The sequence below is a fragment of the Anarrhichthys ocellatus genome, unplaced genomic scaffold (assembly GCF_004355925.1).
Source record: "Anarrhichthys ocellatus isolate YVR2014 unplaced genomic scaffold, GSC_Weel_1.0 scaffold27, whole genome shotgun sequence".
Taxonomy (NCBI): domain Eukaryota; kingdom Metazoa; phylum Chordata; class Actinopteri; order Perciformes; family Anarhichadidae; genus Anarrhichthys; species Anarrhichthys ocellatus.
The window spans coordinates 5,800,071-5,817,088 of NW_022280057.1; the positions used below are offsets into that span (position 1 = coordinate 5,800,071).

The 17,018-nt window shown below is 44.7% G+C and overlaps 1 protein-coding gene across 4 annotated transcripts in view; it reads left to right on the forward strand.

Annotated features, from left to right (window-relative positions):
- Positions 1 to 17,018, forward strand: part of diaph1 (diaphanous related formin 1) — a 79,936-nt gene that overhangs the window by 22,523 nt on the left and 40,395 nt on the right. For all 4 annotated transcript variants that reach the window (XR_004213298.1, XM_031862907.1, XM_031862905.1 and 1 more), the window contains 7 exons: positions 304 to 420; positions 2,463 to 2,578; positions 5,126 to 5,190; positions 6,507 to 6,686; positions 8,739 to 9,212; positions 10,690 to 10,804; positions 10,946 to 10,954. Coding sequence is in view for 3 of the 4 variants with exons in the window: in XM_031862907.1 (XP_031718767.1) it covers positions 304 to 420; positions 2,463 to 2,578; positions 5,126 to 5,190; positions 6,507 to 6,686; positions 8,739 to 9,212; positions 10,690 to 10,804; positions 10,946 to 10,954 (1,076 nt within the window). In the remaining variant the exon portion in view is untranslated. The remainder of the gene's footprint in view (positions 1 to 303; positions 421 to 2,462; positions 2,579 to 5,125; positions 5,191 to 6,506; positions 6,687 to 8,738; positions 9,213 to 10,689; positions 10,805 to 10,945; positions 10,955 to 17,018) is intronic.

Here is a 17,018-nt window from a genome sequence, read left to right on the forward strand (position 1 = left end):
TTGATGAACACTGAGCTCCGATGAGTTTTGAAAACATATTTCTGTGATCGAACTGATTGTGGTCGTTGTGCAAGACATGTTGAAATGTCAACACATTGTCCCTTTACAACAAAGATTATTCGATGGTTTACAAGTTTGCTCTCTATTTCACTTTTATTTCACTGTAATTTTGAAATGCACAAAAGCAAAAGTTGGTGTGAGACTATTGAGAGTTGTCACTGATTGTTGAAGATGTTGTGCATCGGGTGTTTAGTATTTCTGTTGACTTCTCTGTGAGTTAAGCCTTAACTGCTTTTGCTTCACTGATGCGAGGGAAGTGTTTGACATCCTAGTCAACACGGTGAAGGACTCCAAGGGCGAAACCCACTTCCTGTCCCTGATGCAGCACCTGCTGCTAATCCGCAATGACTATCTGGCCAGGTACCACAAGAGCAAATACACACATACATGTCTCACACATTCCCTTATTACAGCTGATATGTGGTTGTTTTGGAAGACTACCTACCTACTGCTGTTCCATTATGCTCATGTCTTGTCCACCATTGTCATCTATGTGTAAGAAAAACTAGATTAAGGCTAATTGTTAAAATGATCTGAATGATTGGGCGCATTGTGAGAAGCTGCATTTAGCTGCTGTATATATGTATATATGTATATATCAAAAACTGTTAAAGAAACACCCAAATAACAAGACAAAGTGAAACTTGAGATGTAGTTTCTTCCTTTCTTAGATCCCCGCTCTTCATCCTCCTCTCCCTCCTCTCAGCCCTGTCCTCCATTTGCTGTTTGTTTTCTGGAGCACCGTTCAAAGGCTGAGAAATTAATACATGCAAAGAAGTCCAATTCCATTTTAATAGAAATGAACGCCATCACCTCTTATCACCAGAAATATGCTAATATCTCTCCCTGTGTCTTCCAAAGCCCTTGGGGGTTTAGCTAAGGAAACAGAGGAGGGAGGAAGAGCGAATAATTGAATGACAAGACCGGGGTTAGAATAATAAGTCCAGAGTTGCATGGTATAATGTATGCACACACGCATGTTCTCTTCTGCTTTGCCTTACTCAATGTCACAGAAAACGGGCAAAACACACAACATATGTCGGCATGCACACATTTTAGACTGTGATTAATGTTTAGCACAGTTTAAATAATGCATTGTGAGGAGGGAAAAGTTAGGTTGGCCCACACAAATGGTCCAAGCTTAGGTCCTATTTTCTTCCACTCTCTCCCATCCATCCGATCTGTCTCTCTCCATCCAGGTGATCCAGTGGAACACAATAGAAGTGGTCTGTAACGGTCTCGATAGAGAGACAGCAGGTGTGGGAGGGAGGAGAGCTGTAGAGTGGCAGAAAATACTGCTGGATAATTACAGAGGAAGGAGGTGGAAGGCGGGACTATAATGAGGAAAAAATTGAGAGTTGAGGTAAATTGCTAGGTAGATGCAGAGAGAATGAGGAGGGACGTACGGGGGATATAAGAGTTAGCATTTGAGTGGGAATAAATGAAAGGGTACCTGCTGCTTTGCTCTTTTTACATTCTTAGTCTTACTGTGTTTCAGTCTCAAGTGCAGATTGAGGCCTGAGGACTTTGTTCGAGTACACAAGTGCACTTATATGAGCGGTCATTCACATGCTGTGCATGTACAGGACTTAATAGATGTAGTTTAAAAGTGAAATGACTTCTGTATTGTATATTCTGTATATAGCCGTAGGTCTACCAGCCACCCTTTTCCTTATATACCGTCATGTCTGAGTTTAATTCAGGCTCGTGAAGAACGCCAGATCCAGGATCCAGCAAATGCAAATCTATTTGACTTTGACTCAGTTTTCTTGACGGACACTAGATGTCTCTCTCGCTCCACGGAACAATCTGAGCTTCATGAGAAAAAAAAACCCTTGAAGTATATTGAAGGAGTGGAATAAGTGTTAGACAAAGGCAGAGTGACTAAGAGAGACAGGGGAGGGAGGGTGGCAGAATAAATAAAGTATTGAGTTTGTGACTCTGGCAGCATCTAATGGGGTCAGGGAATAAGACACCTCCAAAATTGAGTGTCTGTGTGAAGCTGGCTTGATCAGACATGGGGAGCTGGACATACACCAACGCACTCAAGAACACAGTGGCACACAATCAATCTTAGTGACAAGAAACTCAGACTGTCATGCTCACACGGTTCATGTCTGAACAAATGAACCGACTTGCTCATTGTCAGTCCCGTCCTCTGCTCACCCGATTTCTTATTAATGCAGACTAAACTGCTATTGTACAATACATACGTTTGCTATAATTGTCTTTGGGGACACAACATGCAAAGTTTATTGTAGAGAGTGACAATTTATCGTTTTTTTACCCTGCATCACATATTAACTCTCCTTCTCCATCGTTGCCCTCCTCTTATCTTCCCGCTGTCTCTCACCACTTCTTATCCACCTATCTGTAAATCTGTCACTCTGTCCTTCCTGCAGGCCTCAGTACTACAAGTTGATAGACGAGTGTGTTGCTCAGATCGTGCTTCACAGGAATGGAGCGGACCCCGACTTCAAGTGCCGGAACCTCAGTCTCAACATTGAAGGCTTGATAGGTGAGTCGTTAGACCAGAACAGACCAAGTCAACACAAAATGTACATAGACCCCAAAAAACAGCTGTCTTGCTGTTGATGATATTATTTCAGAAATTGCTCATAATACAATGTTTAATACAATTTGTAACTATGGTTCAATGTGTAGTGGCTCCAGAATACCACAAGGTAGCGCCACAGAGGGGGGGTGTGCGAGTGTGGGCTGAATTATGCTACAAGTTTCACAGTCGTAGGTCGAGGGTATAAAATGATCTTTATCAAGAGGACAAAAGCTTTATCTCAAACCAAGAAATCCCAGAGTCTGATTTCACAGTATAGTGAGATTTCTTTGTCCTCCTCCCAAGTTTGATCCCATGATGATAGGTTGGTTAGATGGTAACTCTCAGGCACTAGTGTTGTATGTATCAACATAATACAAGTGCCCAGGTACATCCCCTCTGAGGACAGATCTAAACAGAATTTTTCCAGTCTGTCTTAAAACAATAGTCGGGCGCCCATATGATCATAAAAACTGTTTTGCTTGCTGTGAGCATTCCTCTCTTTCATAGTGTCCATTTAAATATCCGTTCCTAATGCGCTTCCAAACTCGCTCTGTGCCAGAATGTTTATCTGAAGCTAATGTGAGCCTTCAGCAGTTTGAGTTAATGAAAATCAAGTACCTCCCAAAGTTGCTGTCTTTTCAGTACACAGTTCCCTCTTTGTGTCGCTACGCCTCCTCTGAAACTCTGCAAAACAGAAGGGAATTCTGAAAAGACTTTGACTTTGGGAGATGCTCAATTCATTTGATTAACTCCGACTGCTGAAGCCTCATATTGGCTTCAGATTAACTTTTGGAATACATTTTGCACAGAACGAGGACTGTCGGGGAATTGAGAGGGTCTTTTAATGGCCTGTATGAAAAGAGGAATGATTACAGAAAGCCCAAACTGTTTTGACTTGCATATGGGCACCTGACTATAGTTTAAAGACTTTTCAGGAAAATGGTGAGCCTGTCATCTTGGTGCCCATGAGTAAGACGCACCATCCCTACCAGCTTACCGGAAAGTATTATGATGGCCGCTGATCCATGTCATTTCCTGTCGCTCTCTCTATTATACACACACACATGAAATGCTGAATTTTTGGTGAAAAGTGTTGCATACTAGTAAAGTGCACGTGCACTTGAAAGACTAAATGTTGACTAGGAACCACCTGCTAACTAAACCAGAGCATAATGGAGGTGCAGGCCATGTCTCAAGAGTTCAATACTCCTTTATGGCAGGTCTCCGTTGCTCACCGCAGGAGGCTCTAATTGCACTGCTTCTAAATGCGTCCTGACACACACACACACACACACACACACACACACACACTCACACACACAGGCTGGCTGGCCTCCTTTAAGGCTGCCAGAGTTATTATCGGTGGAAAGCAGCCCAATTCTGCCCTGCATGCATTATTTAGTGTTTTTCTTTGAACTCTGAAATTCAGCACAGTTTTCTGCTACATTCTGGCTCCCTTAGTGCTCTCTATTCGAAGTTTGTCCCATTTAGCCTAGCCACCATGACAGAAGTAACACCCCCACCCCCCTCCTCCATCACACATCCAATAACCATGTAAACTCATACACAAATACACACTCGGAAATTGTATGTGGGTTGGCATATTAATGTGAAGTTCTTTCATCCGGCAAAAATCTTCTCTTTCACAAAATAGATTTCTCATTTTGCGCTGCCTTTCCTTCTAGCTTATCTAGATATAAGATATAAGTCATCTTGCATAGTTTCAACTTCCACTCTTTTCTCTTCACAACATGTAATCTACTTTTCTATTTTCGCTTCTCTCCTATCTCTGCTATCTATCCGTTTGATGCCTCCCCTGGGCATCGTGATTAGCTGTCTTTGATCCAGTGACTTTGTGGCATTCATCTTCATGCTAATTAGTTCTTTTACTGCACATGCTCGGTAAGCCCCTGGGCACTGAACCACCTGTAGGCCCTGCAATTATTCTGTAAAAGTACCCTGTTGGTCAGCCGGTGTCCTCCTCACCTTGTCCTCTGCTGAGCAGAACCTCAGATAATGGATTACTTTCAGACTGTTCTTCGGTCTTTCTTTTTTTTTTGAATCTAACAATTTGATAGAAATTGGTGTGAGATGTGTTTCGCATAGAGGGAAATAAGTGTGCTCCCACTTCTCTCACACATCCCCACAGTGGGACAAAGGTGTATGTAGTGTAGGCTTAAACGGTAATGATGTGTAGAAGCAGCGAGCAACAGATGGCACCCTGTTGTAATGAGATGCCTCCACAATCTTCTCACGGATCTCCAGTTTGAGCAGTGTGATAAGGGAAGAAATAGGGAGACAGATAGGATGCTTGCTCTGTTTGTGAATGTATGTGGGTGCGCAGTATGTGCCAGACTGAAGGGTGCGATGTCTTCATGCCCAGACGTGTGCAGGTGCACTGTCGGAAACTCTTATCTCACCCACCACCCTTTTTTTTTTTTTCTTTTTTTTTTTTTTTTTTTTTGCCTTCTTCTCTCTTCCTTTCTTCTGTCCTCCGTGTGTCCACAGACAACATGGTGGACCAGACCAAGGTAGAAACCAGCGAGGCCAAGGCTGTCGAGCTGGAAAAGAAGGTGAAATACTCACATTGGAAATCCAAAATGCACACACACACACACACACACACACAACAGCAGCATTGCCATACCCACAGACATATTTACATGTCATCCCAGAAGCCCACAAGCTATTACAATCATACATTGTAGAAGCTAACATTTCCCCACTCACGCACAATGTAATTAAATTCTATGCGAGCCATGTTTGTCTGACATGGGATGACAAATGAGAAAAAAGGAGGGACGGAGGGTGACTAATAGAATGAGCATACACGTGTCTGACAGACTAATACTCTTACAGGCTAGCATAAAACACAAGCAACACACATATGGGGTAAATGCCTTGATTGCGGTGACAGGATAATTGCAAAAAGGGAGTACAGACGAGCGTTCATTCAGACACACACTCGCATGGGATCATATCCATTGAGCACGTGTACATCCACACAAGCACGTATTAAATGAACACACTTGGATTAATTTCTGTTGAACACACACCACAGTGCTAGTTGTCTATGACGAGGTAATTGCAGGCAGTCTCTTTGGCAGGAATTAGGGATGAGGCTGTCAGGACGCTGACAGTGAGAGTAACAGATCTGCTGTCAGCTAATTTAAAAAGCCGTTTGTGTGTCTGTGTGTTCATGCAGTCATCTGTTGGAACACTCTTATCCTGTTTGTCAAGTGTCCTAGAAGGGAACAATCCTTGAATGTATGAAAGTGAAAAAATTCAAATTGGGGGTAAAATGTTTCTCTTTCTGTTTTTTCTGCATGTGAAGGCTTTAAAATGGAAGTGAGCTCATACAAGTGCACTGAAGCACCCTAACTCAGTAATTGACACTAATTTGCAGTGTAAATTATCCAATGAAACTGAAAGCGCTAGACTGCAGGAAATTGCTTCTACAAGTCTTTGAGTTACGGAAACTGCTGCAGTTTCAAGAGGGAGACTAAAAGCTTGTGCATACAGACACACTTTGTTCCCGTAGTTCATGCGAGTACCCTGGTGTTTAGCTTTAGGGTTGATATTTATATGGAGTATTTCTTTTTTTTGTTTTTGTGAAATGATTAAGCCTTCAAACACTGCTCGATCAACACTGAATCCATTCTTTGTTTCACACATCTTTTACTTTATAACAAGTATCTTTGCAGTCGTGGTGCCGATGGGACCTTTTGTTAGTGCCTGAGGGAAATCTGAGAAAATGTTGTTCAAGATGATGCTTCTTAAATTCGACCACTACACAAAAGGTTGTAAAGCCACTAAAAAGTCTGCCTAGCCCACTACGGGTAATGTAACCGAGTGTGTCTCCCTCTATGACCCTTCACATGTGTATTAGCTGGACGCCGAGTTGACGGCACGCCACGAGCTGCAGGTGGAGCTGAAGAAACTGGAGGGTGACTATGACCAGAAGCTGCAGGACTTGAGCCAAGAGAAGGAACAGCTGGCCACGTCTAAGCTGGAGCAAGACAAGGAGAACCAGGGACTAAAACAACAGCTCACCACTCTGCAACAGCAGGTACACACAAGCACACACATCCACCAACCTGTCCATGTGGGACTCAATGCCTTTTTAATTCATCTCACTCAATATCTAAATAGAAGCTGTTTGCATTTTTTTAAAGCTAAATGTGACAACGTCACTCAATAAGTTTATTTAAGTGAATTAACCTTAAAGGTATAGTTTGGATCTTTTGAAGTGTATGAGGTAATTATCAGTAGTGGTACAGTGCTACAGTAGATGGTGGTCGGCACGCCCTTAGTTTGGAGAAACACTGCAGGAGAATAGCAACGTACTGCTGTGGATGGGGCCAGCATCAACATGTATTTCAGCCACCTAAAGAAGTGTGCCGACCACCATCTACTGTAGCAGGAAGGTAATACACACTCTATGGATAAGTACCTCATCCCCCATCAAATAAAAATTGCGTTGAACCCAGTTTGACACTTCCAAAAATCTTCTTGGAAAGTTGAGCAGCTCAAACTGATTTCATACAGAACTCCCATCATTGCTTGATGCCGATATAAAAGAACCAGAACATGAGGACAGAATCGATAAAGCTGGAGTCAGATAATTTAATCAGTCTGGTTTAATGTCCCAGAAACGCATACGGAAAGAAAGAGAAAACTTCTGCTAAAACTGCAAGAAGTAAAATATTTTTAGGCTGATAGATAAATACAATATTGCAGAAGTCCAAACACCAAAAAGTTGTCCAACAGCCATGCACACCCACACAAAAGCCCCATGGCCTTAAATGATTTAGCCAACTGCTTGAAAAACGGAAACAAAAAAAAAAACTAAAACGATATCGTGCGTGCTCGTGTGCTCGTGTTTGTACACTCGTACAGTCGGGGGGCAAAGATGAGAATTGTTTAGCTGTCAGTGTCCTGCTGCCACACCAGCTGGACTTTGCCTCACAGTGACACCCGAACTCACAAACAAACCAAGTGACCCAGAACAGTCTGCCTCTGTGCATGTGTGCTCATAACCACATGAAGATGTTCCTCTGTCTGTCTGTGTGTGTGTGTGTGTGTGTGTCTCTGTCTGTCTACAAGAGAACTAAACAGCTTCCAAAATGAGCTTCATCCAAAGTGGCTGATGCCAGCACAGTCATCGTCCCACCACGCAAAAGCCCAAACACGCGCATATGCACACAGTTGTCCAATGCATCAGCGGCATCGCCATCCAGGCATCAGATAAGCTTGCATACTAAGATGGCTCACTTTCTCTGCGTTTGAGGCGCTGCCCATCCAAGATTTCTTCACATGTAGAGATCTCTCACTGTTCCTCCGTGTGATGCGGTGCCCAGCTCTTCATCTGCTGCCTCGCTAAGAAAGCTTGCCTCAGAGGCCCTTTATGTCTGTTACTGTCTTCTTTTCAAAGTCCAAGGAAACGACACAAACAATTTGTCACGCAGCATACGGACACTTCACATGCGCACCGTTTACACTTTACACACCTAAGAAGAACACATACAGTAAGTAACTTTTAAACGTTTTTAATCTTGTATAGTATACTCCCATTCAAAGCCCAGTCCTCTCTCATGGACCAGTATTAGCCGGCTGACTTAAATGACTTGGACAGTTTTGGACAAGTATTGGCTCCTCGCTGATGTAAATACTGAGATTAGTATTTCAGTGTTGAATAAAGAAATAGATTTCACCCTCGCGTCTAATTTAGAAGTTTGTCCTCTTTAAAAGTTTTTCTTATGAATTCCTCTGTGGACTTGTTTTTCTCCCTGGGCCTTGTCCTCCATTCTCTCCCAAAACTCCCTCCTGCCCAGGCTTTAATCCACTTCTATGTTGCTCTTTCCCCTCCTTTTGTTCTGCTTTTTTATTCCCTCGAATCTAATCTCTCAGTTGGCATGGCTATTCATTGAAAATGGTGGAAATTGCCAAAGCTCTACAGAAGGAATGTCAATTCAAGGAACAAAAGCCAAACAATACACAGTCAAGTCCTGCTAATATGATGAAGTTACTGTATGTGGTGTGAACATTTACAGCTGTAGGTATTTTAGGAGTATTTGAATCGATATTTATGATAACGTGCTGTATTCTTACTTCCCTGCAGACTGAAAAGCTGTCTAAAGATCTGGAAGAGGCCAAGACCAAAGTCGTCACAGTTACTGTTCCTGTGGCACCACCTGCCCCTCCTCTCCCCGGCCAACATGCAGGTATACCCCCTCCACCTCCTCTCCCACCTATGCCAGGCATGCCTGCTCCACCTCGCCCTCCTCCTCTACAGGGTCAAGCCAGTATACCTCCTCTACCAGGCATGCCAGGACCTCCACCACCCCCGCCCCTCCCTGGCATGGCAGGACCGCCACCCCCTCCACCCTTACCTGGAATGGGACCTCCACCGCCACCACCACCGCCTGGGTTTCCCGGTATCCCTCCCCCACCTCCGGGCCCAGGCATGCCTCCACCTCCACCGTTTGACATGGGGGGCTGGGGGGCCCCTGCACCACCCCAACTGCCTTACGGGCTCCAGTCTAAGAAGGACTACAAGCCTGAAGTCCAGCTGAAGAGAGTCAACTGGAGCAAGGTCGGTCCTGAGATAGATGGTTCAATATACAATCACTTTTCAATCACTTATCTGGTGACGTAAAGAGATTGTGGGAAAACTAAATGTGCAATTTGCGTTGCTTCTTCACATTTATTTTCTCCATTCTTTGACTCAACACGCCAGCTTTGATGAGGCACCTGTCCGCTAATATATCCTGCTGTATTCCAGCTCCTCATAAAACAGGGAGGGGTTTTATTCTAAATAATTCTAATGTGATTTATAGTTTGTGTGTATTTTACTGCGCTAAGTTTAACAGTACGGTCTGAAATAGCTGAGGGTGTTCTTTATTGTGTGCAACAGTGTGAGAGCATCGGAGCTCTAATAGTGAGATTCTGACCCAAAGTGACTCGCATGCAGACGTGTGTCTCATGACTATGTGCTTCATGTTCTTCTCCCCCCTCTCATCTGTGATGGTTAAAACATCAAAACGGCCCTCTGTCTTTCTTTAGCCTAAAGCTACTGTTTAATGGCTTCAGCAGACTTCATCAGCATTTAGCTTCTCTCTCTCTCTCTCTCTTTCTCTCTCGGGCTGGGGAGAGTGTTTGACGAGGATGTCACAGAAATTGCTTTTTAATAAGCCTTCTTCTTTTAACTGCGCCACTGAAAGATAATTAAATTGCTGCTAGAAAGGACAGTATTCTTTTGTAATTTAAATTAACTTTTTTTTTCTGGCTTGGTCTCATCCTTTTTTTTTTTTTTTTTTTTCGTACTCTCTTGCTTTTCTTTCTTGCTCCTTCAGCTCATCCCCATATCACATTCCCTCTCCCGACTCTGTGTCTTTTCCGTCCTTCGCCCCCATCCCTGAGGCTTTGTCCATAATGAAAGAACTGATATCTGTAAATTTACTACCACTGCTTTCTCTCTCGCTCTCTGTGTTTCACTTTCTCTCTTTCTCTTTCTCTTTAATGAGAGCACTCAGAAAGTGAAGGAAAGAAATCATACAAAGTTAATTTTGACTTGTGACCAGAAGAGAGAAATGGAGAGACGAGCAACAGCAAGACAAAGGGAGGGATACAGAGAGGGAGCGAGGGTGAAGAAAGAGGCCGCCTCTGTGTTTCTTTGCATCTCTGGGTGTGAAGCTCTGGATGCTTTGTAGTAGAGACAGTGTGCGAAGATTAGAGGAAATAACTACCAGTTTCCTTCTCTTTCTTTCCTCTTTGTGCCTTCCATCTTTCCTTCACCCTTCTCGACCCCCCCCCCCCCCCCCCCCCCCCCCCCCTCTATCATACTCCTGCCTCTTCCTTTTACAGCCCGGCTGTTTCGTTTGTTCTGCCGACTTCTTTATCTGCTCATTTCATCCTTTGCCAGGTGCACGGATGACCGTTTTGGGGAAAATTGAGTCAATTTGATGATATGGTTATCTAACAGATACAATACAGCTCTCTCTGCTTCATTTAATCTCCCCGTCTCCCTCGTTCTCTCTCTCTCCGTACATTCTGCCGTTTCTCTCCCTTAGATCGGACCTGAAGAGCTCTCTGAGAATAGTTTCTGGACCTCGGCGAAAGAGGAGCAGTTTGAAAGCAATGAGCTCTTTGCCAAACTCACCTTGGCCTTCTCCTCACAGACAAAGAGTGAGTGTGTGGCTTGTATGTTCCTTGTATGTTACTACTGCTGTCATCATGTTGTGTTTCACAGTAATCAGCGATGTCTTTTTCTGTGTCTCGCCTCTCCCACATCCCTCCCCTTCCATCCAATCCTCCTGCTTCCATCAGCCACTAAAGGTAAGAATATCACGCACCCACTTCCATTTAGTTTGTTTTTGTCACACATCCTCTCAACCTTTCCCTTCCCTCTACTTGGAGGACACGCTGCACATTTACATTATTCAGTAACGCTGTGTCAAAACAGCTTCTCACACCAGTTCATGAATAAACCACCCACACCTGTGTTTGTGTATGCGTTCAATCTTCTCGACGCGCTCCGAGACTTGTTGCGCAGGGACAGAGCGGCCGGGCGAGAGGAGTTGGGACTCGGGAACGGAGGGAGAGATGGACAAAGAGAGGAGGGCAGAGGGAGGGATAAGGAGAAGGTCACTGATGTCCTTTGACTAGCCACCTGCTGTCCTGGCACAAAGCGCTGACACACGGGCGTACGCTCGCACACGCACACCTGTCCACTCCTATCACCTTGTCCCGTTGTCACTGAGCCTTCTGCTCTAACTCCTCCATATTCATATCGTAACCAGGACACCAGGAAATCACAGACGGTGTGTGTGTGTGTGTGTGTATAATTCTATCTGACCTTCAGATTGAGACTCGGTACACATATGCCGACTCTTGCTCTTGCCATATACATAAACAGAAGCGCACATGCACACATGGCTGATGCTAGCCGTTGATGTCAGTTAAATGTCAGCGTCGGCAGCTGTCCCGTCTACATTCACCTGTATGGCGAGTCCTAACGTCCGCCTGTCACTCCTGGATTTGACCCCTTCACCCCCTTGGCTCGTGCACCCACGCCTCCACTTTTTATTGGCCAAGACAGCCGCTCGTTCCGGTTGATGTCTAATAACCTTTTCTGAGAGCGGACTATAAAGACACCGTGGCCTTTTCATAGGAGGGAGGGAGGGAGGGAGGGAGGGAGGGAGGGAGGGAGAGAGAGAGACCAGTGTTTATTACTCTGTAAGTGTTGTTGATTTTCTCCGTGTTTCTTGAATCTGTTGAGGTTTGGTTTAATAACACATTCTTCAAAACAGAATTGGGTTTTCATTGAGCTGTTGTGTAAGCGTCTTATTTTTTTTTCTCAGTGTGCATGTGATGTTTAATCCTCACTGTGTTAGAGTACATCTGTGTGGCTGTGCATGCATACATGCCCAATAAGCAACCAGCTCCGCTTATACAGACTGACCCTTCACCTCTTGTCCGTCCTTCTCTTGCTTAAACACCACTCGAGGCGTAATACATTCCTCCTGACCTCCCCATCCTTCTCCTAATCCCTCATTTCTGGAAGCCCAGCTTCACTCTTCTTCATCTTCCCTTTTTCCTCCTCCTCCTCTCGCACCTCCCTTTCCTCGTTACCCAGCAGACAGGCAGACAACACATCGAGCCACCGCTAACCCTTCCTGACCTTTCTTCCTCCTCTCGATCAGCTGCCCACAAGTGCTGCTGGGGTAGCACGCACACACACACCCACACAGAAAGAGACGTGTGTGTGTGTGGGAGGAGGGTAGTGTGCTCGGGGCAGGGTCAGGGGTGTTGACCTCTAAGGCTCGGTGGAAGAGCACAGAGCCGATGGTGGCAGACACGCCCTCTGGCTGCACATGGCTCTCATGAACACAATTCCACACTTTGACGCACGCACACACACACGCACACACACAGACAGTCTACATATATTTTGCAGTTTGCTGTTTATCTACGTAGTTGTTTTTATTTCCAATGTGTATTTCTCTAGCTATGTATCTGTTGAAAACAGGTTCAAGTTCAGTAGTTAAGCTCAGGCCAGTTGTCCTTGATGCTCCCGTCTACTTTCAGCTGCTGAGCATGTCCGACTTTAACCTCACAAATCCCGGCGCAATCCCGGAGCAAACTACAGAGAGGATCATTAAAACCTTCATTATTTGTATCTTCGGATGGATTTTGCCCCAACAAGAGCAGATTGTGAGATAATCCACTAAAGCTGTTATCGGACATGTAACATCAGTTTCCTTCTGTATCTGTATGCATGTCTAAATAATCTATAAGCATCTACAGCAAATATATCATAGAGAATTTTCTAAATCTTTCCTTAATTCTGTGGGTTTGGGTTGGTTTCTTGTTTGTTTTTTAATGTAGTAACTTCACAGAATAACGGGTGAACAGAGTCCAAGCACAGATGGTTTTTATGCCGATACCCATTGTTTTGGAAAGTGTAGGACAGTGACGAGGCTAGAATCCATATCCTTCTAATATGTGTAGATATGCTTAACTGTCCTTTTCTCACTTTTTCAGACTGGGTTCTATAGCAGGTGCCTTTTGAAGTCGGCACCTCAGATAGCCCAATTAGCAAAAGAATGAGAGAGTGAGAGGAGGTGGAGGAGGAGGTGGTGGAAAAAAAATGAAGAGTGAGCCGAGGGAAAGGCTGGGCTAGGGGGAACGTTGGTGATTAATTTGATTCGGGAGAGAAAAGAAGAGAAAAGAGCCAGGAGCATATATGATTATTAATCCTCATAATGTGAGGATCATTTTCATATCCCAATTCTCCAGCCTTTACACCCTAACCCTCGTCTGTGTCTCAGCCTCTACTGCTGTGTTTCTGTGGTCTGTTGTTGTACGACAACGTCATTTCTCCTTTCCACTGGAGATCCCCCCCCCCCCCACACCCACCCACCCAAAGGAGTCGCTTTGGGATGTCATCAATTGTATATCGCTGCATAACACACCTACACATGCAACAGCACCTTCCTGCATCGCTTTCTATGAAACTCCGATTTCTTTACAGATGAATGCGTGTTTTGTCAGTGCAAGAGGTGCCTGTGTGCTGGTGAGAGCGGAGAGCGTGGGTGGGTGAGCTCCACCGCATTTACAAACCAATTATAGTAAGCCTTTTGATCTGCCTGTGTTCTGAAGAAATCAATTTCCTTCTCCGTAGGTGTGCGTGTGTGTATATTTGTGTTGCTGAGTTCCCTCTTAGGTCTGCTCTATTCACTTTTCACCTTAATGAGCCACCAATCAGCAAGAGTGTGTGTGTTTGGCCATGCTTGCCTGCGGGCCTCTCTCAGGTTGTAGTCAGTTAAAGGGATGAGATATGTCATGTATTAGCAATGAAAGACCAAGAGGCGTGGAGCAATAAGGTGCAGTGTTGTTGATGAGGTCATTACGTCTTCTGCTAAACAAAGTTCACAACACTCGGTGACTTGTTTTTGTTACAGCGCACTCGCTCAAGGTTATTGTCAGCCGAAGGAAAATGTCCGTGCTAATGAAATAACTCCTGGCACTGTTTTGATTTTTATATTACAGCAAACTGATTGCAAGGCTGTTGCAAAACATGTCGGCTGTGTGATATATTGATTTACCCTTCAGTCATCTATGAGGCATAGTTCATAGACAATACATCGCGGTCTAGTGTCTCTTCTGGTTCTGTAGCTGATGGCCGTGCAGTTGCTGCTCAACACTTGACAGGCCTGATAAATTACTTGCAAGTTTTCGATGAAAATGACCACAGGTGAGAAATGGGGAGATGCTCCTTTTTACTTCAATGGGCTCCTTTCTTCCCTCCCTCCATCTCCCCCCCCCCCATCCCAGTTTCATAATCCCCACACAGCCCACTTCCAGAAGATGTTTGTTTTCCACTGTTGGATCCCCTCTGGGTCACAGCCAAGAAGCATTTGTGAGTTGCATTTGAGTTTGTTGTGTACATTTGTGTGCGCATAATTAGGGAGAGTTTCAGATAAGAGTTTATGGGGATGTGTAGACTCGGAGCTGCTGTCTCCTCAGACTGTTTAAAATATGCACTAATAAAGCACTTAGACGACTAAATGAGGAATGGGCACACTTTATTAAGCCATGAGAGTGTTTGTGCGATTGTGCTAAATTAGTATTGGCTTTGAAAAGCGTGTGTGTGTGTGTGTGTGTGTGTGTTTGTACTCGTGTAGCGCACAGCGGCAGGCCCTGTTAATAAATCATGCAGTATTCAGGCTGGGGCTGTAGAAAGAAGCAGGTTAATGCAAAGGTCACTAATGCTGTAGAAAATACCAAAGTATTCTTTCCTTCTATTCATTCCATTTCTGGATGCAGCCGTTTCTTCTCTTACCTATTTTCACCCCCTCCCCAACACACACACACACACACACACACACACACACACACACCTTTTTGCCAACAACAAATGGCCAGACGATTGGATGACTATGCTCAGTGGTGTCTGTGAGGGACTTAGATCAAAACGGCACCTACAGCCCATATATATAGACTAGCTTTTCAATATGCAGGTAGAACCTGTACATGAAAGATTTGATGTTTTCGGGTTGTGTTGCGTTTATGTGTACCGGTGCTTAAGTTTAAAATCCCAACTATACCTCTTAAGCCCTTAACAGTAGCGTTGCATTAGGCTGGCTCCGCTCTGCTCTCTAAGCCGCGGTGTGTATTCTCAGTGCGGCAATAGCAAGCGCTCCCTCATTCACCGTCTCTTTATGGTTCAGGAACAGCCGTGAAACGCCGCTCAATCATCAGGCCTTATCAGGTTCAAACACATCTGTGTGTGCTCAAATTGGCTCTCATTGCCAAAAGCAACAGCTCTCTCACATGCACAAGCAGAAATATACACATGTAAGCGCACACACACACACACACTCACACTCGTACATGCTTTTGTCCCACTCATTCTCTTCATTCCATCCCTCCCTCGTTATATCTCTCTCCTCTGTTTTACATGCAAATGAGCTAAGCATACTCATACCGTAGCATTACCGCTGTGTGTGCCTAATCTCCTTGCTGCCTTTTCTCTTTCCTGGAGATTATCCTGTTTTTAAACGGAATAGGCTTTCTTCGCTTCACTCGGCTCCTCTCCCAACCAGCCAGCCAGTCGGTCAGCCAGCCAGCGTTCCAGTGTCTCATCCGAACACCATTACCATTTCAATGTTCCCAGTGATATGACAGCAGCGGCTGAGAAAGCCTGTGTGTGTGTGTGTCTTTAATTGAGGGATTGGCTGATAGACTCAAAAGCTTGTTACAGATGCTAAGTATCCCCAGTGTTCACGATTCGGTCTCTTTTCACCGAGGCCAAGAGGAAAAAAGAAAAAACCTGAACAGAGATGGAATGTTGTGGGTATGAAGGCATATATGTATGCACACCTACACTCTTCCACCCACTCTTCCTTCCTGTTTGGCTCCTCTTGGTACTGACAGCATACTCTTTTTCCTCCCCCGTCCTGTATTTCCTGCATGCTTTGTGTGTGTGTGTGTTTGTGCGGACTTACACGTGTGCAAACCTGCATCTCTGAGGTGTCAAAGTGTTTGTGGAGGTAGAGGTGCTTTAGTTTCCATACCGACTGGTTGAGGAAGAGAAGTCATACCGAGGCTGTATCTCTGATTAGAACTCCTGTTAATCGTGAGACGGGGAGAGATGAAGAGAAGAAAGAGTCAGAGTGCAGATTGACTGTGGATGACGGTGCTTCCCCGCCTCAGCGACTCCCTCTGTTTATTTTTTTGCAATATTAGCTACCTACCCCCGAGGGCAGTGACACACTCACAGACACACGCAAGAGGCTTAGCCCACTTTGATGTCACTGATAGCATACATTAAAAAAATGGAGTGGTAAAGAGCAACAACTTCAAAGATGGAGTTAACAAGATAGGAGCATTAACCCCCATCCTCCTTCTTCCTCTCTCTCTCTCCTGATTTTCTCATCTCTCTTCTCTTATCTCTGCCTGATAAAAGGGGTTCTTATGAAGAGAGAATGCAATAAACGACGGATGGAACCAGAAAAATGACGGAGGACTGGTGTGGGGGGGGGAGATAAAGCAAGCTGTAAAATGAGAAAAGGCAAGATAGATGGCAGCAACGGAGGCCTTTGAAAGTGTCCTTTAAAGTCCAACGCTCCTATCTCAGTAGAATTGTTTAACAGTAGCCTTGAGCTGCTACTGCCGCCGTGTTAGCTAGCTCGTGAGTTATTACGATGCTATTAGACTATCTGCCCCATTATGCTGATGGCTCCAACCATGTCTTTAGGGTCCTCACGCAATCACACATATTAAAACTATCAATTTCACCCAAACTTTGCACACACTTGTTCCAACTTTGTTAATATACACATTATCTTGTGTGTGTGTGTGTGTGTGTGTGTGTGTGTGTGTGTGTGTGTGTGTG